Below are 24,596 nucleotides of genomic sequence, written 5' to 3' on the forward strand. Positions count from 1 at the left end.
AGTTTTCCAGTGGATTGAATTCATGCTCTAGGATTTATTTTTAGTCACAAAAATGGGCCTCAGCAAGCCACATTCCAAGTGTTTTGAAGTTGGCCACTTTTGGTACACTGGGAATAACTCAAAATGTTTTGGACATCTCTAAGTTGCAATCCAAAAGTATTTTTAAAGATGTGAATCCAATCCACTGGAAAACTTCTAATTTAATAATTTCTTCTCAGGGTTATTTCTTTTCAGAAAATCCACAATTACAATTATTAGCAGCTAAAATAATAATGGCCCAACATTGGAAAACTCTAGATAACATAAAATTGAGATGTGGATTAATAAGGCCTCTTCAATTGCTACATTTGCAAAAATCACAAAGTTAAATAATGAAAAATAGGCAGGAACTACAATTCTATCAAATTTGGATGGATTTTATAGTTTATCTCAACAACAATAAACTATAATATGACAATATTTTAGTTATATAGTAAATTTGTATGAATACCTGTCTCTTTACTTACTTTTTAGCAGATATTTTGTATTTTCTATATCTTTTTCTTGATGCATAATAGATTTTTGTTATTACATTACTTGATCATGTTTGTTAATTATAGTTCAATTTTAAAAAAGAAAATCAACAATTATGGCTACATTTCAGATTGGGGTTATTTGTTCCAGAATTTATGAAAATTAACCCATAACAAAATAATTACCTGATTTTTGAAATTGTTAGGTTGTAAATTTGAATATATTGGATTATTTCATCCAAAAGACGATCTGTCATTGAATCAAAATCAGCAAATGTATCATTCTGTGGGAAAAAAGTTCAGGGTTCTTACACAAAATTGTTTGGTCATAAGCGTACATCCTTCGTAAACTACAGGAATATGGAAAGGAACAATTTATTTTTATTTTTTGTCAAATTTTTATCATCGCACATCTCTCCACCCCAAGGAGGGGAGATAAAAATAAATAAAATAAAAAACAACAGTGATAATTCCCAGGAAAGCATTAAATTAGGTAGAACAAGACAACAGTCAGACAAAGTGAGATCCTCTCCTGAGATCAAGACAACTCCCACCATGATGCCATTCGGTAAGGCCTTAAAGATTTTGCTGTTCTCTCAGACCTTCGGCTAGGGTAGATGGAACCCCCTTGTTAGAAGTGTATAATAGAACAATTATAACTGCTTAAAAACTAAAGACTAAAGCCTGGTACAACACAGCATGTGATACTATACAAACCATAATGTATTATGCAAACTCGGTTTATTCAGCAATTCAAGGTTCAGTAAGCCATACCTTATTTAATGTTTGATGCTTGAAAAGCAAACTTTTGACTTGATCCCAACCAAAATATTGTAATGCCAAAAAGTAAAGATTCTGGCACTCTAAATGTTGCAAAGTACAACTCTTAGCCAGCCTGGAAGGGATGAGGGATATTGGACCCTTTTCAGTCAGGGTTCAGGCCACTGAGATGGAACCGTTCATGCTGGTGGAGGGGTGGTGCATATGTCCTATCCCTCCTGGTTCTCAGAGGCTTCTGATACCATTGACCATGGTATCCTTCTGGACCGGCTCTGGGGTTGGGAGAGATACTATTTTCTTTCTCTGTGGCCAGTTCCAGTTGGGAGTGGGAGTGGAACAGAGCAAGCCCTTGGCCGCTCAATGGGGGGTGCCTCAGGGCTCAGATCTTTAGTTCCTCCTCTTTAATATCTACATGAGACTACTGGGAGAGGTGATCCAGCAAGGTTCAGGTATAAATTAATTTTAAAAAGGTATCTCTAGTTGAGGTATTATAAATTAATCAGTAATTCTTGGGTGCAACTACCTGATTTCTCTCAGACATCAGAAAATCTATACGACTTCCGGGAAGACCAAGTTCAATGTAAGTTTTTACTAATCTTAAATCTGCGCTATTACCTAAAATAAAGGAAAAGATCAGCTATTAGAAAGGTTTACTTGCAGAATATAACACATTTAAATTAGAATAATTAAGTCTGACACTGTAGAAATGTTAATCAAAGTTCATTTGGTTTGAGTCTCACCTTACAGTTAAAAGTCTATGAATTAAAAGAAAATATTTTTAGATGTCTGCATTTGAAATAGAAAACAATATTTTCTTTTAATTCATAGAGTTTTCATAAAGAAGCATCCTAACAAAAAGTTGAGAGCCAGTTTGGTGTAGTGGTTAAGGCACCGGGCTAGAAACCAGGGACCGGGAGTTCTAGTCCCACCTTAGGCACGAAGCCAGCTGGGTGACCTTGGGTCAGTCACCCTCTCTCAGCCCTAGGAAGCAGGCAATGGCAAACCACTTCTGAAAATCTTGCCAAGAAAACTGCAGGGACTTGTCCAGGCAGTCTCCGAGAACTGGACATGATGGAACAGATAAAAAAACAAAAACCAACCAACAAATAAAAGAACCCAAAAAGTACCCTCTAGTCCAAAAAGGCTTTTGTAGTGGTAAAGGGTTGTTTTAAAGGAACTGAAGACTGTTCTTTGTTTCAGTTAATAATTGCTACATAGCTTATGGCACAAATGTGCATTTAAAATATCAACATTTAAAAGCTAAAGTTATTAGTCCTTTGCTCATTTATTTGATTTGTATTACAACTTCCTATTCAACTAAATAATCAAGGCACCTAATGGCACCTAAAATACAACATGCACAATGTGCTTTAATAGTATCTTATGACAATGACTTTCCATAAAATTGATATATGCATTATTTTATTAATACTGGCCTTACACAGATGTGTATATATATAAGGCATCATGCTGAGAACAAGGAATTTAGATAACTGCATGTGTTTATTTAAAAAGAAAATACTTGGTATTCCATGTAATGCAAGGATAACATCAAACATAAGCAGTTTCCTAATTAGCAGTTATTTAAATAAAAATGCTAATTTGACTGCTTTAAAATTAGCTTTCTGATTTAATTACTGTTAGTTAGGAATTTGCTTATGTTTCATACTATACAGACTAAATATCCTCATATTTAAACTAAATTTGAAATCTAATATAGCAAATATTGACTAATTTATTGTCAGCTGCCACAGCATACCATCTAGGCCATGAACACAGATAATGAGATGTATTCCATCTTCTGAATTTTCTTCTTCAGTGCTGAAATAAGGTATGGAAGATGCTAGTCTGGAAATATCACTGTACATGAATCCGGGAAGCTGAAGTTGCTTCAATTCTTCTTTAGCATGAAGGAATCTGTAATTAATAGATTTTGTATTGCAAATACTGAATATGAAATAAGAAAATTGTAGGTACTTAATCTTCTGTGCATTTATTAAATACAGAGTCCACTGGAAAACCATCATCACAGATTCCTCAGTAAAACTCATATATTCTAACCACTGAAAAATTAACACAGAGAATTTATGTCCTGCTTTGAATCTCAGTCTACATCTTCCAGCTGTTATGTGTGCTTCAAATAATAACATGTGCAAAAGCATTCTGCTGTATTTAATAAACTATTTTAGTACCTTCACAAAAGTAGACATCTACCTGTTGCATTTGCACAAAACCATCTTAGCAGTTTAGCTGTATTTTAGGTCACAAAGCTATATTTATCTTTTGCTATGTTGAGGCAGCTATCTGCTTGTAGAAACCCACAAACTTAAAGCTCTGCTCCAATCTATTGGCCTTCAAATGTGTTGGGACTACAACATCAAGTATATCCAGCCAACACATAAGAAGTTACACCAGGTCAGCAGGGCTGTTTTAATAAAGTAAAATTTAAGAATAAATTCTTCCTGGAGTCCACTTCACAACTTACTTATAAATTCAGATAAAAATAAAAGGAATAATAATAAAATAAACCAACGCACCTTTTTGCACACAAATAGCTCTGCACTTAAGAGAAGCTGCTTTTCTTAACCTTCACTTCTGTCTGCTCCCTGTCAGGCTATTCCAATTTCCCCATCTCATTTCCAGCATAAACCAAGGTTTAGCATAAGCATGCTATAATTTCAAAATAAGCTATTCATATGTATCTCAACAGCCATCCAGTTTTCCCCATAATTGGGGAATAAATGCAACCCCAGTAACCAATCCTCTTTCCAGAAACAACTTCATCCCTTTGAAAAACAAGAATTCAACCTCCCTTTTCATTTATACACATACACACAATTTTTGAAAAGGAGGTTGTGCAGGTATGTATACAATAAAATATCTAGATTCTTCTGGGAAATGTCTAAGATTGTGATTTTAGCATATCCTTGTTCTATCTACTAAAAAATGTAGCTAAATTCTGCTTTCCCAATTGTCACAGGCGTGGTATGTCAGTCATGGTTCTTATGAACAAACAGGAAAACTCTTACATTAATAAAAAATGATCCTAATTCCTGAACAGGCAAAATGAAGAAAATAGCAACAATCAGAAACAATATACAATAATCTGTATTTCTGAACACAGCACACAAAAAAATTGCATCTATTTTTTTTTTTTTAACTCTCTTCTGTAACTGGCCCCATTTTTTAAAGTATTGACTGACTGACTGATGGGGTGAGTAGGTGGGATTATACGTCACCAACTCCATTCAGACTCATGGAAGCTTATAAATCAAAATCAAAACATTTACTATAGAACATCAGAATAAACAATAAAATGTCCACTTACGCTAGCATTTGTGGTTTGGGAGAATACTCATACCAGGGAACAGATAAAATTGCGCTGCAGGACATGCTGCTGAGCTGCTTGGAAAAAGAACTGGATTTGTCCTGTGTGGACCATAAGGTGCTACTTGGATATCCTTTCAAGACTGGAGGAAAAAGCAAACTATCTGGCTTGCATAATTGAGTCCTGTTTCTCTCATTTCCCAAAAGTTCACTAGACAAACTTTCAATTCTTAAATCTCTTTCACTTGTTAGAGCAAAGTTCTCCACACAATCACTTATAGGTGTGTACAAATGACCATCTTCTGCTTCCTCAAAATAACCATTTTCCACCATGCTTTGATCTTGATCCTCCTCTTCCTCCTCCTGTGGGGAAGCAGAACACACGGTTCCTCTTTCAGGGCTAACAGGATTGTTGCTGTCAGTAGAATGTATATGGGAAATATCTGTACTATTTTGATAGCCAAAGTAGTTTTCTACAAGTCCTTGCTTCAGTATATCAGTACTACCCTCTGAGGAGAGGACATTCAAGTTTGTGAGATTTTCATTTTTTGTAATTAATAATTTATCGGTCATTTCTTTTTGCTCTAACATTTCCTCAATAGTTCCTTCACTTGTCTTTCTCACACTACCAGCACAAGAACTTACAGAACCTGAAACAACACAGGAGTTCCCTGGATAAGCAACTCCTGAAGGAATTTCATTTGATTTTTCTACAGAATGAAAGTCTTTCTCTAATCTTTGGGAATCTTTACAAGTAGTGCCTACATTAAATTGTGGGTTGTAAGTGTTCATAGCTGTATATGCATTTTCATCAGAAATTAGCTCTAAAGGATCTTTTATATCTGAGGGCAAGGAAGGCAAATATGTAGTTTCACTGTCTGGTTGTTCAGAGTATGTGCCACACTGGTGGGGCAAAATATCTGGCTCATCAATATCATCACATTTTGTCAAATCAGTTGCTCCCAAGTCTAATACAGTTTTGCTGTCCCTTAACTGACATTCATGTAAAACAGATATCTTTGAATTTTCCTCAGGGGAAAGATCATCATCGGAAGGCAGAGAGTTTATAGATGTCAGAGAGGACTGTATTTCACTAACTGCACTCGTGCTTTCCGTACAGTGATTTTCCATCAGAGTTTTAATAATGAAATCTGGTTTTAGCAGAAGCTGAGGAAATGCTCTTTCACTGTTGCATGTGCTCTGACCTTGAGGAGTTTCAAAAGCTGTATCTGCGCTTGGGTGCATTGCAAAAGAACTTGGTTCACTTTCTACACCAGAATCTGAGAACCTAGATGATGCATAGGCGTTATTAACATCAGGCAATTTAAGCATCTCTCCACTTAGAACTGCAGTGGGAGTTTCTTTTGTTGATAGATTAGTTGTGACCCTGGAATCCTCAGCATGTTGGAAGTCTGCTTCTTGCACAATTTTCTTTTCAGGCATTAGTTCCTCTTCTAATTTAGATTGCTTTTCTGATTCTGAACTTTCAAGCGTAAGTTCTCCAAATGCTTTCCCTTGTAAATCTTCTGTCCGTGATCCAATTCGAACAAACACTTTATCTCCCCCATGTGATTTCCTACAGTATGGTTTTACTTCTATTTTTGTAACTCCTGATGAACTAATATAGCTTTCAGCATCAGTTTTGGATGTCAAGCTGCTATCCCCATGACTATCATCAATTCCAGTTTGGGAGATACAAAATTTACCCAAACCAACGGAATTCGCACAAGGAGAGGTGACAGAAGTATGCAGGCTTTCCTCATTCCCTTCTAGTTTAGTAATTTTTTGTTCGACTTTAAATTCCTTTTGACTGATTTGTTGTGTGAAGGTTTTTGCATCACAGACATGTTCACCAACAGTAACATCCAGTCCTTCTTTCTGATTGCATGAAGATGTTCCTTCAAAGCACTTGGCAATGTCCTCTGGTGCTGCACTTTTCAAACATTTATAGCCTACCAGGACAACAGAATCTTTAGAGTTTTGTTTTACTATTTTTTTTGGATTTTCAGGTTTCATTGTTTTCATTAATTTGGTAACCTTAACTTTGGATTTGTTTATTTCTTCACATTTTCCTTTTGTAGACTTTGTAAACTGTTTTTCACTTTCTGAGGCAGCCAAATATTTATTTTTCAACTCTGGACTAGAAAACGTAGTTGTGAAACTTTCTTCAGTATCTTGTTTATCTGGTTTCTTGGAATCAGACTTCGGCTGAATGGTTAGCCAGGGAACATCCACCTCTTTTTATTAAAAGAGACAATGTTTAAAAAATGAGAACAAGCTACTGAAACTAATAACAATACATTTTACTACATTATGGTATAGATTTCAAAATATACAGTATATTAAAGAAGCATGCCTTTCAAGATCATGAATGTACCTTTGAGATAAAGTCAGACTGCTTATGAATTCATAGTCATGTTAGAATAGTAATGGCTGTGTAACTAAAAGCAGGATACTTTTCTGGTTTTACCTAGATGCAATGGAAATTGAACCCAGGATTTCTTGTACACAAAATACATACTGTACTTCAGAATTACAGATCTTTTGCAAATTCCTGAAATCGGGTTATAAAACAGAACAAGGGATATGCTATGTGGCATGTGACAACATTTTCAAATGCCAGTAAGATTTCAGAAGCCTATCTTCTAACTGCAATACAATTACAATTACAAATACAATTACTCAAACAGCTCCAAAATCTTAAGACAGCACAATTTTACATGAAAAAAGAATTCAGCTGCATTTAGCTTATTCTGGCCTTATTTAGTTGTAACATAAAATGTATTCAATCCTTGCTTTCAATAAAAATCTTGCAAGATAAAAAAGTCTAAATTTTATTTAATTCCAGTAATGCTAAATCCAACACTTCTGAGTTACCTTCAGTGACAGAATCTAGATACCGATCTTCAAAGATTATAGGTAAGGAATTCAGATCTCCATCTAATTCACTGCATTCAATTGGGAGAGGTGGGAGAGAACTACAGAAGGAAGTGCTTTTTATTGCAGTACACATCTGAAGGTAACTCTGGGCACTGAAAAACACCATGTTAAAATAGTTGCAAAAAGTAAACGTGTAACTTATAGTGCAATTGAAATGTAGTTGTATTAATATATTATTAAATCTGGAACACTAATCAAAAGCCAGGACAAGTGTGTTTCGCAAGTGTGTTGCATTACTTAGGAAAATCATGTTCAACAGAACTATATAACATTTTATGAAGGAAATCTATCCATATCACCAATAGAAATGGCAGCATTTAAGCACAGTGTCACTCATGTATTTCTTGGTGGGTAAACTTTTTGAACTCATGGCTTAGCTACTGTAAACAGCGTATTTTATTTTGCCAGTTACCCAAGGAGGGACTAGAAAAATTGGTCCTAACAGTCCCTCATTACATCACTGATTGAGAATGGTAGCTCATATTATTACACTGAGTGTAGTAAATTTTGTTCCATTTTTTCAGGGAAGGCTCTTTGATCCAATGGAGGGTTCTAAGACAGGAAAAGGGTTAAAATGGATCGGCTTTCTTTTCTTTCTCTCAGTTCCTGCCCTATTCCTGAATCTGGAGGAATTTTCACACATCAGGATCAGGGGGGAAGGAGGGCACTGTAGGAGAAAAGGGGAATTGGCCCAAAAAAGCTCCCTCCCACAACTGTTCACAGAAGGCTCCAATGGATCCACAAGATGTGGAGTCCTTGGTGCTCTCTGAGCCTTGTTTACTTGCAGACGTTTCATTGCCAGACTAGGCAACATCTTCAGTGCAAAGAGGGAGTGGGCCTTGCTCTCAGTTTATATACAGTGGCTTGCCCTACCTGTGTTGGTAGGAGTGTTGTTCTCTCCTTGGGAGTTCTTTGATTGGGCTGTTGTCTGCTGCTTGGTTGATTGACTGGTTGATTGAGACTAAGAACAACAACAACACCCCCACCAACACAAACAGGGCAAGCCATGATATATAAACTGAGAGCAAGGCCCACTCCGTCTTCACACTGAAGATGTTGCCTAGTCTGGCAATGAAACGTCTGCAAGAAAACAGCAAGGCTCAGAGAGCACCAAGGACTCCACAGTTCAACCCTGCGGTACAAATAGTCGCTTCGATTGGATCCATAAGATTTCAGTGAATGATAGAATATCACTTGATAAAAGCCATTAATATTGGAAGACTGAAGTTATGTATTACAGAATATATTATTTTATATTATATACTACACAGATTAATTAATTTAAATCAATACAAAACATAAAGACAGGAAGTTTAATGAAGTCTGACTTAATATTTTCTTTTTAAAATTACTTACTGAAGCTCTTGATATGCAAGGGCTGCTTCCCGAGGATGTTCAAGACAAAAAAAAGCTTCAGAAAATCTGCGTACCTATAATGTTTTGAAATAATATACTTTGAATTTGCCTTATCTTTCCTAAAATATACACAAAGTATACTTACATCATTTAAAAATAATTGTGGTTAATTAAAAAAACTTAAAAAAAAAAAAATCAGATATGCAGTGTACTGAGATCAGTCAGGTCAAGCTTTGTAACAATCCCTTCAAACTAAAATAAACTTTTTCAATTTGAACAGTTTATGAGATAACTTTTTATTGCAATATAGTAATGCTGATGTATTACTAGGGATTTTTAAAAAATATACGCTATTTGGCAGTTGTCTTTTTTCTTTGTTGTCAACCACAGAAACATGTAATGAGGGAACATTCAAAGAGAAATCATTGATTTACACTTTAAGGTTGCACATTCTACTCAATGACTCTAGTCTGAAAAAGTTTATCCATAGTAAATTTGCTAGTTTTAAGAGTAAAAAAAATCATTATTCTTTCTACTAGTCATCTAAATTCAACCTCCTAGAATTCCTGACTACATTTCCCAAGATCATAAATATCTATATATGATAAACATTAACTCCTCCACAGGACTTTCTATGGGTCTGTTTGAAAACAGTCCTCACCTATTAATACACTCTTCACAAACCCACGTGTTTTAGGAATGTAAGGCTAGAGTGATCTCTCCATAGCCCCCAAAGATAGTAAAGAAGTCTTTTCTGAGGGATTATTTCCTACTTCCTGCCCTAAGACTCTTGCTCTCAACAAAAACAAAACTGACACCTGTGGGTTCCTTCCAAAGATCTTTGATATTTTTACAACTTACTACAACTGTATGCTTATTGGAGGCAATGTGACAGCACTTTAGCTTTGTCTGATGGTACTTCAGTAATACAGTTATGTGCATGCAGCTTAGCTTTAACCTACTGTTAATAGCTTTCACCTTTTAGAAAGTAATCTATGAACTTAAGGAAATAACAGTTTTAAGAGCTAAACTGATATATATTCTAAAATTCAGCTTTACCAGAACAGAACTAAAAGGATATGATTTTACTTTTGTGGAGTCCTTAGTGCTCTCTGAGCTTTGCAGATGTTTCACTGCCAGACTAGGTAACATCTTCAGTGCAACTTTTTACTTTTTTTTACTTTTTACAGATTGTAACATAAAAGATAAATACATACACGCATTATATGATGTTCTTGTGATAACAGTGCAATGACATCTTCTTGAAAGTTAACCATTTCCAGAAACTGTCCCCATAAAGCCATCAAGAGTGAACACAGTTGTGCAAGATTCATGTTTATAAGTTCTGCCAGTTCATCAGGATTGTCCATTTTCTGCACCAACAGAAACAGACACGCCTATAATCCTAGAAGTAGAATGGCTATTATCTGAAAAACCTGTAAGAATTATTTTTTCAAGTGGCCACAGTGACACTTGTTTTAAACAAATGAAAATATATAATTAACCTCTATCTTAATTCGAATTACAATATGTACTTTCAAAATCTCCAGCAATTTCTACATTAAGAACCATCGCCAATGAGGCTGCATCCAAGAATCTATTTTCAACGGTGACTAATCAGAGGAGGCTTCTGAAAATCCAAGAGAGTGAACAAGGACTCAATAATCCTCCCTCCACATTATTTGCTCATGGATCATGGATATTGCCTTTGAACTTACATTTCCACTTAACTATAAAGGCTAATTGATAATTTTCTGACTCCCCTTTTAGAGCCTGTGATTACCACCATATCATCTATACAAAGCTATGTAAGCTACTTCCCCGGCACATACACAACTTAACAGGAATTTTCCATCCCCTCTTCTATGTGCCACTCTACAATCGATAGAAGTTATTAATTGGATACCATAATCTTTTTTCTTAAACTAAACAGTCCCGAACACTTTATCATCTTTCTTCAAAAAGAAAGAGTTCCATTCATTCCTTTCATTATTTTGAGTGCTCTCTTTGTATATGTACTTCTCTGAATACCGTATCAGTGATAAATGACCAGGTTTGTAAAATGCGTTATCATGTTGTACTCTCACTTTTAGTCTTTTCCAACCTAGTACAGGATTTGCCTTTCTTCCAATGTTGCTGAGTTGATACCTGGTTTGATCCACCCTCTTCTTCCTAGTTATTATCAGTGTGTATCTAAAGCTAGACATATATTTTGATTAGGGGACAATACCTTTATTTCTTCACAGAGTTCCAAAAGGCGTGCTTCTACATCTACATCTACGTTCTCTGAAAAGACCAGTGTATGTAAAATTAATATTCCTAAGTTCTAAATAATATCTAAGTTGCAAGCTAAACCACAATTGAATGCATTACATATATAAAAAACAAGGAATTTATTTACCTTGAAAATTTTAAAATATTACAGTTCATAAAATGAACTAAGGCATATTATTTAGGACCCTTCTTTCTGCAATATTTTCATTGTTAATTATGCTGTTTTAAATATTAAACATATAGAGATTTTTCCTTCAGATCTCTCTTGATTATATATTTTAAAAAGCAACACTGCACAATGCACTAAGATGAAATGTTGAAATTTTATTAAGATTGACACAATCATGTTAAAATCAGCTCGTGAAAATCATCACTAGAAAAACAAGTTCAGAAGAATGTGTACTGAAAATCTAAATGAAGTTGTTTTTAAAAAATGTCCAAAACTGGGTTGGAGAATAAGAGGTATATGTAGAGGCTAATGGAAAAGTTTACCAAATATTTGTTTGGAATTCCATTCATCATATGCCCTTGATATAATAAGGGAGGAGGTGGTGGCCATTTTCAGTGATTCTCCATTTTCACTAAAAATCTGTTCCTTCCCCCTTAAAATGACTGCCTTAAATTATGTAGGCAGTAGTTTGAGTGATGCAGAAGGAATTTGCAAAAATTGTTGTTCCACTTTGGTCAGCAAGAATCTCTGCTGGAGCCCCTGCTGTTTGTGTAAGGCAAGCTCAAGACAGAAGCCATTAAATTCACTCAGAATAATCCCTTAATATAGGCACAGTGAAAAAAAATTACAGGAATAGCAAAGTATTTTCATATAGGCAAAGGTACCCCATGAAAAAAAATGTCTGATATCAATTTAAATCTGCTAGAGCAGCTTTGCAGATTAATTACACTGTAAATGTATTTGTTTTCAAATGAAATATAGCTATATTGTTTTCTAGCCAAACATTCTCACAAGTGTCTTTTTAAATTGAATAACTGGCATTAATTATTCTTTCAATGACCCATTTTTTCCTAGTCTAAATAAAATTCTAATTGGAGAGTAAAGACTTCTTTAGAAAAGTCAACGTAATTTTTGATTCAGCGTTTAGAATGTATATAACTCAATGTAGCTAATCTCAGATCACCTACATATACCAGGGCTGTAGGTAGCAGAGGGAATCGCAAACCAGTTCATGAAGTCGCCAGGAATCAAGCTTGACTCAAAGACTTTACCTTAAAGCTTCCATCGTTCCTGCCCAACCCCTGTATTACTTTACTGAGAAATTTAAAAACCCGAAATATATACATAAAAATACTTTTAAACTAGGATGTTAGCTAAAAGTATTTGTCTGTACATGTAAAGCATTCACTTCCTTAAAAGCCTTTGAAAAGTTTTGATAAGGGCTGAATTGGTAATGTTTCATGAGAAAATAAAGAAAATTTGCATAAAGTATCAAGGTACAAAAAGATGTAACAGCATAAGCTTTGAGATATTTTTTTTTTTTAAGTGAAATAACTTTCCCAAAAGAAGAAGTTTTTCTAGGGTAGTTATTTAAATTTAAAAACAAAACTTTTACAGATCAATTAGGACTGGAACCTGGGAGGTCTTCTTTTGGCACCTCCTTGCCAAAACCGCTCGGAGATTCTCCCATGGCTCCAGAGTATAAGGCAGTGACCGTGTGGGAGAGAACCTGTTCTTCCAAGGGTTCCTGTTCCACTGAGTATAGCACTACTGCATTCACTTCAAAGCGCTCCCTACGTCGCTAAGTCCTGGGAGCTTGACATGAGATTCTAGTAGGAACAGAATAAAGCTAGCATTCACCTTCCATTTTTCTTAAATGTAACATTCATTCGTTTTGGCCCAGGATAGGAAGAGTTTTGTAGGTTCAACTAAGAGTTTACACAAACTCAGTCAATACGTAAGTTCCAGGAATGGGCAGAAGGTCCTGAACTTGAAACAACTCTTTCACCATTCAGCTCAGAGCAAAATTTCCCAGATTCCAGAAGTTTGTCTCAAGCACAGAACAAAACGTTTTAAATGTTTTGATGTCCCATAATTGGTTTGTGTTTTTTGTAAACTTCCCCAAGCCATGGAGCTTAGTCTGCGTTAGCCAGTGAACAAGAGCAGGTTCACTGTTGCTGACATTGGCTTGAGTGAAACAAGATAAAAGCAGGGGTGGGGGGTTGTTTAGTTTGAGTCAGCTAACCATGTATTGCTGCTTACATGATAGGCGACTTGAGTTTTGTTTTTCATTATTTGCTGTGGGGAAGCTGTCATTGTTTGTGACATAATGTCCCTCTATATTTTTGTGTTGTACACTTTCTGGTAGGTTGCCAAATGGAAAAGTGAACACTGAACATCTACCTTGGAGAAAAGCCTCAAACCAACAGCCTGAGAAGTGTATTTATGTTGCTGTCAGCCAGTTCATAGGCTGTGTTCAAGTAAACACAATACTGTACTGTTGCTTCTTCGCTGGGTTCAGTTCTGCGTCTGTCTGTGCAAGAAGGCTGGAAAAAGACTATTTGCTGATTTATTTTTCCCATTGCAATTGCTAGTATCACCTCACAGGCTGCTCAGGAGAATGTAATCTCCCAATCCTCCTGCCCTTCCTCTTTCACCAGAACACCTTGGGAGCAGAATTCCATGCCCAGGAAATCTGGATTCAACTCACTGAATATTTGCATTTAGAGTGTAAGCATATATTATTATTTTCTCTCACGACTGAACGTAGAACCAGAAATTATGAGAAAGCGTGCTATCACAAGGACAAAAAGGTAAGAGAAACTGAACTTCCAGTGACAGTATCTCATTTCATCAACACTGCAAATTCAGAAAAAGCTGGACAGAGCCTTAATTTAATGTATTCATTAAAGTAATTAACCATTCTGGGGGGTTGGATGGCATTTTAGGTTCTTTGATCTTCTATAAACATGAAATAATAGGTATTATTTACAAACAGTAATATAATTTTACTATAATAAACCCTAATGGGTTATAAATATAACCCACTTTTTAAAAACATACCTAGATAGGCGTCTCCCTGGATTCGTAGGTATTTTCTTCTGAGAAGACGTTCATAAAGGACCTGCGTGCTGGACTTGGCTAGTTATAGGGATTGTACACACGACTAGTTACTACACTCTTTCATTTTGTGTTTACTATTATTATTATTATTATTAGCTTTAAAGTTAGTAAGAAAGCTTATAATTTGCCTACTAATTAGTGAAATTAGATAAGAAAATTAAAGAATAGAATTTAGTAGATTTCTAGATCTGGAGTTGATGATGTACATTAGGGCTGCTTCTGGCTTATCATTTGTTTGGGGTTTAATCTGTTAATGCAAGATTGTTCAAATGCTAAGGATTTCTGTTATTTAAATACAGCAGGGTATAACACGATTTGTACAAAACTGTTCTCTCTTTTTGTAAAACCAAAAAAAAGCCAATTATGAAAATAAAAATGTACATCAGAAAAATAAGAAAACAGAAGGCAAAAAGAAAGTACACAGTGCAAGGCAATTTAAAAGAAACAGAAATGCTTCTAAGCAAGATTTCAGATTCTTTTTTGCTAGAATCCCATTTGAATCAAAATTCTAGATAGTGTACAACAAATGCCCCATTGCGTTATGTTAATAATTCAAAATACTGTTTTTTCTTTTTGTAATCTGGGTGCAGACTGCAGGTAAGTAAGCCAATACTTCATCCAAACATACATGCAACTTTGACTTGCACCCAATACCTTTAGCAATAGGTTTTATAAGTTTGTATTAGTAATACTAGCACACATCACCAACCCAGTAAATGTCCTATGCATAACAAGTTTTTGTTTTATATTCTTTGTGGGGTGACCCCTATTATTGAAACACAACTTTTAATTTTAATGAAGATATTCAGATATTTTTCCTTAAATAATTCATAAAGTGAGATAGATGTATTTACAAATGTATTTACAAGGTCTGAAATGCATGACCTTAAAAATTGTTACTGTGCATAGAAACAATTTATTACAGAATACAAAGATTATATTAGTAACAATACCAAATGCTGCATTCCAATTCATTTATCCATTCTGGGGTACATTTTGCTTTCTAATGAAATTTTAGATTAGGACAACAACCTACAGTTAAGGAACATGCAGATATTTGGATCATAAGTGGAAAAAGTGCTTCAGAGGAGCATGCTGGCTGCATCTGTTTACACCTTAAAGAAGCCATGCCTTTTCCTGGGGTCATAGGAAGGAGTTAAAGAGATTGCCACAGGGTTATGAAGATTTTGTTGAACCTTATTGATCCCTCAACTAAAATACACATTTTTGTGGGATCAGGTGGCTGCAGTGCAAATCCAGGAAAAGGTGTGGCTTTTTAAAGAAGGTACTGATAGATATAGTACATGTGCCCATGTCCCCACTGAAATATTTTTTCCATTTCAGATACAAGTATCTGCAGATAATTGCTAGAGTCCTAATGTAACAGATTTTAACTGAATCTATATGCTGTTGCATGTAAAACTAGGTTTATGGAGAATCCTAGTTTGCCATGATTAGCCTGTATGCGTAAAACCAGTTTGTGCACAGAGCTAGTTTGTACATGCTGCAGTCCTTCCAGGAGCATGATCAGATAAATTAACCACAAATAGAAAGCTTGCTATTTCATCCATATCTGGGTCCTTGGCTTGCTGTATCATTTTACAAGTCAAAATGGCAAAACAAGACTTTTCTTAGCTTAAACATCATACCCTGTTTAATTACTATACACAGACACACTAGTACAGCCCACATATAACTTTAAACTCATTTCTGAAGTACCTTAAAATCACAGCACTGAAATTTAGAAGCATGATTACGACTCACTGAGGGCATGGCTTCTAAATGTTCTGGCTTCTAAAATATTGAATAAATAAATTTAAGAATCTAAATAAAATAGTAAATACAGAAAATGTCAGCAATAAAAGCATAATGTATTAAAAACTCTCTTTCCTATTTTAAAGTTCACTTTTTCAAGACAGTAATTGGTTAACTCGTAGTCCTTAGTGAGTAGGAAAGATAGTGTGACCCCAGCCACAGGATTACCTGTGTTAGCAAAAGGAGACAAGCTTGAACCAGCATGCAGCTCATTCATGGTAAACTAGGATTCTCCAGAAATGTAGCATAATGTTGAATGTGAACACAGCTGCTAACTTTCTAATTCGGTGAACTACATTAAATCTTTAATGACTGAGTACCAAAAAATAGTTTACATATATATAAAACTGCAAATACAAACAAGGCTTTCTTTGTCATCTTAATCATTGTATCAGTGAAGACTGTCTTGTCTCATTTGCTATTATCGCCGCTACTAGGAAGAGTACACAATGGTTATCAAGCTAGGAATCAGCTGTATGCTGATGTTCTTTCTGTCTCTCTTTTTTAACAGTTGGTTTAAGTGAACTTTTCAGTTTCCCATCAAACTGACCCTTTGATTCAATGAGAGATGGGGTGAAGATGAAATGTACAGGTACTTGTCTTAATCGTGCATATGTATTTATCTCCATGTCTCTAAATCCTAGGTTTATCCTGTATTAGTAAAAGAAAAGTGATGAATATAATTAAAGCTCCTAATATCCCTTTATTTTAGGAATGCTATTTATGTTATACCCTAACACTGTATCAATGTTACATAATACTGTATCCCCACTGTATGTAATATAGTGTTAGGTTATACTAAATCACCATATCATATGACATGGTCTCACTTCAGTTGATGGAACCAGAGTTTCCTAAGAGTATATCCTATTATATTCTGTAGGAAGTTTTAGCTTTTGATTGTTGTTATTAATGCAAATACATTTGAAATAAAATTTTGCAGTAATTGTAGCTTTATTTTGAGGTGTTAGATCAGGAACAGGGCTCTGATATTGTATAATATATATTTTTTACCAAATAAACCCAACTTTGTGCCCATTAGATATCTGTGGGCACAACTGGAATTGCTCTTTGGTATACTGAATCACAAATCTAGTTTTTGATATTTCCAATCAACTCAATTTTAAAAACAGCTAAACTTTTGGCATAGGAGCCTTTGGGGCTGCTAGAGTTGGTGAGTAAAAGCAAATAAGGAAAATATGGACTATATAATATGGATACTATTCTGACCTACTGTAGCTGTCAAGTTAGAAAGAGAATCTTAGATCTTAGTTCTGGGGGACAAACTCTCTAAATCCATTTTCAAAAAGTAATTGACAATTTGTTATCCAAAAGAAACAAACAAAAGCATAAAATTGGATTTAAATGTTTATAAATTACTATTACTATAGATTAGGGCTGTGTACTGTTCAATATTCAGAAGAGAACAGGTGACGAAGTATGCACTGATCACATTTTGCTGAATTAAATGCTCCTTTTTTTGGGGACTGCACAGCAGTGTGAGCCCAGGAAAAGACTTGGCTTCTTTAAGGAGCTACTGACAGCTGTGACAGAGGTGTCATACATGTTCCAAATCTTTTCCCTTCTGAATCCAGATCACTGCATAGCCCTGCTCTAGATCAATGAGTAGATGTACAGCTCAATCCATAGTTTTTAGCTAAACTAATTGGATTTAATGAGACAAAATTCTACACATTCTTTAATTCATACATGATCTTAATGTATACGTTATATATAATTCATATATAAATTATAGTAATCCTTCCCACAATAAATAAATGTGTCTGCCTAGTATGGAAAAATAAAGGTCTGTGAATACAGAATAGCTATCCCGAAAGCATTTTTGTCTTGCAAGTGTTAAGTATCTAGGAGCATAGTCTATTGCTTATTAATGTATAATTATAATATAATATTAATATAATTATGCCACACTTAATATAAATATGTGGGTGTTTTGATACTTTATATGAGAATACAGGATAAATTTTCCTTGTGGGGGGAGATGGGCAGTGATAAAAATTTTATAAATAAATAAATAAAATAAATAAAAAATTTATATTTTAAAAAAATCCTCAAGTCAAGATATACAATAAAAAATTGGCTGCATAATTAACTATGGGCAGCAGTTTATACTGTATTATCTATATCCTTATTAAGGTGTACCTTAGCAGTACAGTGGTATATAGGCTTTGCCACAGAAGGAAAAAGCATCTGACATACCTGCATCTAATTTTTGACAGGAAGGCAGTTCATTTGATAAATTGGTGAAGTAGCTGTGTAATCCTTTAAAAGCGAGCAGCAAACTGGCACAAAGTGTATGGTGAAGACTGTAAGCGTGATTCAGGAAAGGTTCTGCTATTACAAAACTGCAGCCCTAAAAATGGATTTATATAATTTTTAAGTCATAAGGAAACATCAACATTTTATTTCAAGTTTAAAGACAAAGCTCACAATATTACCCAAGGCATTTTTCTACATGTGCTATTGCACCCCAGTCTCCTACACTCACCCCCCCAAGTTGAGGGCATTCCAGGGTAGTAATAGGAAGGAAGGAAGGAAGGAAGGAAGGAAGGAAGGAAGGAAGGAAGGAAGGAAGGAAGGAAGGAAGGAAGGAAGGAAGGAATCCCACGAACTTTGAGGGCTTCCTGCTTCTGGAAGGTTGCAGTCTTATTTTGTAACACTTCCTCAATATTACAGTTCATTGAATTTGTTAAAAAGTTTGTGTTTTAGGATTTCTCAAGTTTTAGCATAAACAGCAGCAGCACTGTAGAAATTTATCTATTACATAGCATCATGACCAGTATTTCTAAAGGTAAAGGTAAAGGTTTCCCTTGACGTAAAGTCCAGTCGTGTCCGACTCTAGGGGGCGGTGCTCATCTCCGTTTCAAAGCCTTGGAGCCAGCGTTGTCCATAGGACACTTCCGGGTCATGTGGCCAGCATGACTCACGGAACGCCGTTACCTTCCCGCCGAAGCGGTACCAATTAATCTACTCACATTTGCATGTTTTCGAACTGCTTGGTGTGCAGAAGCTGGGACGAGCAACGGGAGCTCACCCCGCCGCGCGGTTTCGAACCGCCGACCTTCCGATCGACAGCTCAGCGGTTTAACCCGCAGCGCCACCGCGTCCCCAGTATTTCTAGTAATATTTTAATTACCAGATATTTGACAGCATTTATTCCATGTAATTTCAATGAAATGTAAATGTTTTCCTTCTTAAAAATTGTTCTGTGAAATGTTTGTACTTTTCAGCCTATTAAGAAGACAAAATAATTCCAATCTTACATCAGCTGATAATTGCTTGGTGTAATTGTTGCCAAAGACAACGCTTTCAAGAGAGGGAATCACAGAATCCCTGTTCTGTGCTGGTGCATTTCTGTTTAACCAAGTATTCTTTATAGGGCGAGGAAAGCTGAAAATAAATGAGGGCAGAATTAAACATCAAAACAGATACAAGAGCTGAATTACAAAGACTGCAGGAAAAATCAATAGTACAGAATTAAAACTTGGTACAAGCTACTAGTTCAGTATTTGCTGCAACTAGCATATAAGGCCATTATACTGCGTAGAGTATGACAATGTATAAAACTAAATATTATTATTTAAATTATTGTAAATAATATTTTAGATGGCTATAGATGAATGAACTGCTAACAGTAGCTTAAATCTGAACGATCTTGGAATTCTTCTTTAGGGCAACTTTTAAAAGTACTTTTGAAAGTTCTCATTCAACTGAGAAATGTGAATAGACCTAACTAAGGAAGGGAGGTAATATGTAGAAATTACTGTAATTAAATTTATTTTACATGAATTTTATTTCCTTTTAACAAATTCTGCCAACTAATTACTTTCGGAAAAGTATTCAACTAAATAATCACATTATAAGCTTGTAACCAGAATATATAAAAAGTAACTACATTTGAATATCAACATGTAAAGAAAAAAAAATTGTGATTTTGCTAAAATGAAAAGCACACATCATTGTATACTTGAGAGGAGATACACAGGGTAATTCACATATAATGTTTGTAATTCTGAAATGGTGCAAGGAAAAACAAAACAAAACAAAACATCATATTAAAATATTCCAGGATCTAAAAAAGAAAACAAAGTAACTGAACATGTTTTTCATAAAAAGAACAAATAAGTTCATACTGCTTTCTTTCCCTTTGCTTGTGGGTCCAAAATTAGGTCTCTTTCAGTTGTGTTTAGTTAAGTAAAAAGCAACGGTTTACATAAATTTAACAAATGCAACAACAGGAAGTGCACTGCCTGAATAATGCATACTATAGCATTATGATCCAGTGGTAGCACTGTCTGTGCACGCACTCTCTTGTACAGGCAGCTTGGTGACATCTCTGAAGCAGCTAGGTGAACCTCTGAAAGGATGCAACTTCTTTAACTCTCTGAACAGAAGTGCGTTGCCCATACTAATGCATTTTGCAAAGCACTTCTTTCAAATGCTTTGCATAGCCCTACTACAAAGTTTAACTTTTTCATGGAATAAAACTGCTAGGATAGCAGTACGAAGGATACCTATGACCATTAGGATCCTACACTGTCAGAAGCATAACTGTTTTGTTGATGGGACAAATGCAAGATCGTATAGTTGAATGGAAAGTATAATGGGATTGTTCAAGCTGTAACCACATACATAGCCTGTGTAATTTTTCTGCACTATCTCCCTTTAGCATTGCCAGTCCTACTCTACTAGGCTAATTTAGGAATAATCTCACATTTAGTTGTTTGCAGAGAACTATACCTTCTTCAGGTATCTTGTATCTGTAACATTTCTACTAGAAGCTGATTCATATTAGATAAAAATTAGTTTGCATCAACCTACTCAATACAAAGAAGTGTACCATATAGTCAAACAGTGATCAATACAAGTACCATCATTTGTCCCTTTACCACCACTTCAGTGAGCTCATCTGAGTTAGACTGATTTTCTAAGAGACAAATAAAAAAAACCAGAGGAAGACATTCCTGCCAGAAAGACAGAAGAGATGAAAATGCTAAGAACAGCAATCACAATGGACAATGAAAGATGTCAGTAAGAAATACCTCGCCTTCTCTATTTGTCACTAATCATAACCAATAGCTAATGCTCCTAACTTCCAATTCTGGATAAAAGGACTCTTGTCCTTCCAGTAATCCACCACTATGAGTAGACCATCCATTTCTCCTACTAGACTGCATCATAAATGGATGCATTGTAAGGGAAACACAAAACCACCCCTCAAAAAGGGGAAAACCAAATAGTTCCTATCTCTGAAAACATAAGATACATGTTTACAGATATTTTCATTTGTATTTCTTTTATTGCTGACTTTTTATTATCATCAAAATGCAGCACATAGATTTTACCAGGAAAAATATAAAAAAGAAGCAGCAGAAGCAAGGTTAAAAGTTTTTTTTTTAATCTCTAAATCAAGTATGTCAGAGAATCACTAATCTTATAATGCATATCCTTCCTAACTCACCTCTTTCCCAATTTCCACTGCAGTATTTTATTTCCTAACCTCAGATGCCATAAAAGCATGACTAATCAAATATCTACCGCTATATCTACCCTGAAGAACAAAGTCACACTAATTTTGGAAAGAATCATTAAATGATGCTATCATAAAAACATACACAAATCAGTACCATTAAAAACATTTTATAAGTCTATCAGCTTACCTCTGTTTTGCTCTTTTGAAAATTCCTGTACTTTTGTAGGTTCCAGCCAAAGAATACAATAGATTTAAAGCTTCTGGATTTTAATAGAGATGAAACTATACCTTCTTCTGTCATTCAACTTTGATCCAATTGTTAAATATAAAAATTAAAAATCTAGACTGCCAGATTAAACACAATTTTCTGCCCAAAGAAAAGAGATACTACAGAAAAAAATACCTCAAGTAGCACACATATAATTAATTGAATCTGAGTGAATAGAAATGAAGCAATTTTCTTGTTTTCCTATATAAATAGGAAATTCTCAGCATTTACATCAGAGAAATCTTTACACTAGCAAGTAGGGTCTTTCATACTAACCACAACTCCATGATTCCCTGCCAATGACCATGCCAGCTAAAGCTATTAAGAACTGATGTCTGACAGGTACCAGTTGATGTACCCTGTCTAAAATATGCACAATGTATTTGGAAATTCAAAAGGAAAAAAACTGTTCAGAGGCGTACTTGTACATTTTTCAAACTTTCAAAAGAGTTATAATATATGCATAACGGAGTTAGCAAATATAATCTTTCCTATGGCAGTTCCCTACTTAAAAATGCTGCACCAGAAATCAAGAGACCTTATTAAATAGAATAACCTGTAGTATAAGAGGCTGACAGAAAAGGCAAAATTTGCAAAATTGGGTGTGGCCATTTTATTAGGGGTATCATTTAGTTCAAATATCTGAATAAGACATAAGTCAATTATATAGCTTGCTAAGTGAAAGCTTTAGCTTTAAGTTTTCATTTTTAGCTAAAGCATCAAAGGAACCAACTCACACAGTATTTCATATAATGCAAACAATTATGTCATCCTGTTTTTTATAGTGCTTTCCTTCCGTAAGTATAGTTAACGCTACAATGAAAATTATTATTTTTAGTGCTTAGCACTAAATAATTTCAGAATTCTGGCTCCATAAAAATCTAATAATTCTAGTAGTGTAGCTATTCAATCTAAATTGCATAATCACCTTCCCAAGTAGTTTTATGAATGAAACCAACAAAATAAGGATGGGTTTCACCCATTAAAATATTATTTTTGAAAAACAGAACATTTCTATTCATTACCTTATCAATGGCTGGTGAAGAGCAACTAAAGAGGCATGCACGATAACAGAGATGACAGAGAGGTGAAAGTAATCAAACATAACATTGACATAGTGATGAAGGCCTCGGTGTAAAGTAAAGTGCAACTTTAGTGTTCGGCTGCTAATTAGCTGCAATGTGCTCAGGTCCTCTGGCCTAAATGAAAAAAGAGTATAAACACAGGCAAAAAAAAATGTTATTGGCCTAAAAGAATACAACTTAATTAATTATTTTGAGAATTATTTAATACTAAGATTGAGAATCCAAGAAAACAAAGCAATGATTGAGGTCTTCTATAATGTACAGTTTTAGTAAAGACATTCACACTCATTTGATAATTTGTTTAACATGCACACCTTCCAGTAATCTTCCAATGAGACCATTAGAAGGTGTCATATACAAGGAAATTAAAGAAAACCATGCATTCAATAACCAGATGTAACCTTCAAAGAAAGCAGTATGATGTCATATATGGAAATACACAATTATAATGTATACTGTAATAACAAATATAAAACATGTGGAAATGTATTTATACAGATACACACAAAGTATACAATAACAAATTCAAAATTAAGCAAAAAAGGCAATCCCAGTACTAGTACTTCACCTTAAAGCCCTACATGGCATGGGGCCAGGTTGCCTGAGGGACCGCCTTTTTCCAGTTACACCTACCTGCCCCACCCGATCTTACAGAGAGGGCATGCTGAGGACCCCATCGGTAAAAGAATTCCATCTGGCGGGGTCCAGGAGGCGGGCCTTCTCTGCAGTAGCACCTGCCCTTTGGAACATCTTGCCCCCGGAGGTGAGGCTAGGCCCATCGCTCCTGGCCTTTCAGAGAAACTTGAAGACCTGGCTCTGCCAGCTGGCCTGGGGCGGGGAGGAGAGGACTCATGCCTGGGGTTGGCTAGTGCCTTGAAGTGCCCCTTCCACGTGAAGACTGAATGAGATACAGCCATCTGGACTTTATTTTTATTTATATTATTAAGAATATGTAATTTTATAATGTACTGTATTTTATATATTTATTGTTTTACTGAGTATTTTGTTGTAAACTGCCCAGTGTCCCTCTGATGGGAGGAGATGGGTGGTGACAAATTTGATTGATTGATAGATAGATAGATAGATAAATAAATAACATAACTAGAAAATCTTTAATTTAGTTTTGATACATATACTCCATCACAATAATTTTTACAATGTATAATTATATCATTTTATATAACCCAGTCTAGAAGGTGTTTTTGAATGCAAGAATTAAAAGTCCATAAGGGGTCTAAAAATACACAACCACTGACTTTCCTATTATATAATATTAAGGGCAGTTCAATACAAGAATGAGTTCAGTGCTTACAACTTTCCATGAACAGTGAACAAAAAAAGAATTCCATGTATACACTGATGCACGTGCAAGTAGTGTGTACGATGTTGCATACAGAACTCCAGCTGAACAATGTAAATACTCAATACAATTGTACCAAGACTAGTAAGTAAATTAGCTCTGAACTTACGAATAATCTGTATCTGTGAAGTGCAGATCTAATGATAGCAGGAAACTCATTTCATTAAGAGACTCTTCAATCTAGGAAAATAAAAGTTACACAAACTATGGTTTACCATGCATTCTCATGTTGAAATGTACAATATTTATGTATTTCTCTTCATTGGTTTGCAATTATAAAGCTGTTCACAATAAACTGAAATACGTAATAAA

At 35.1% G+C, this 24,596-nt stretch overlaps 1 protein-coding gene across 5 annotated transcripts in view; it reads right to left on the reverse strand.

The window, feature by feature from the left end:
- Positions 1–24,596, reverse strand: part of FAM135A (family with sequence similarity 135 member A) — a 63,689-nt gene that overhangs the window by 6,859 nt on the left and 32,234 nt on the right. For 2 of the 5 annotated variants that reach the window (XM_063313194.1, XM_063313184.1), the window contains exons 6-18: positions 24,394–24,464; positions 22,865–23,038; positions 19,362–19,488; positions 18,298–18,451; positions 14,203–14,280; positions 11,146–11,201; positions 10,133–10,288; positions 8,916–8,989; positions 7,497–7,651; positions 4,621–6,856; positions 3,052–3,209; positions 1,813–1,907; positions 699–796 (exon numbers count right to left, since the gene is read on the reverse strand). In XM_063313194.1, the coding sequence (XP_063169264.1) occupies positions 699–796; positions 1,813–1,907; positions 3,052–3,209; positions 4,621–6,856; positions 7,497–7,651; positions 8,916–8,989; positions 10,133–10,288; positions 11,146–11,201; positions 14,203–14,280; positions 18,298–18,451; positions 19,362–19,488; positions 22,865–23,038; positions 24,394–24,464 (3,632 nt within the window). The remainder of the gene's footprint in view (positions 1–698; positions 797–1,812; positions 1,908–3,051; positions 3,210–4,620; positions 6,857–7,496; positions 7,652–8,915; positions 8,990–10,132; positions 10,289–11,145; positions 11,202–14,202; positions 14,281–18,297; positions 18,452–19,361; positions 19,489–22,864; positions 23,039–24,393; positions 24,465–24,596) is intronic. The other 3 variants (XM_063313205.1, XM_063313212.1, XM_063313220.1) reach the window with 3 other exon arrangements.

Source organism: Candoia aspera, chromosome 1, assembly GCF_035149785.1.
Source record: "Candoia aspera isolate rCanAsp1 chromosome 1, rCanAsp1.hap2, whole genome shotgun sequence".
Lineage (NCBI taxonomy): Eukaryota > Metazoa > Chordata > Lepidosauria > Squamata > Boidae > Candoia > Candoia aspera.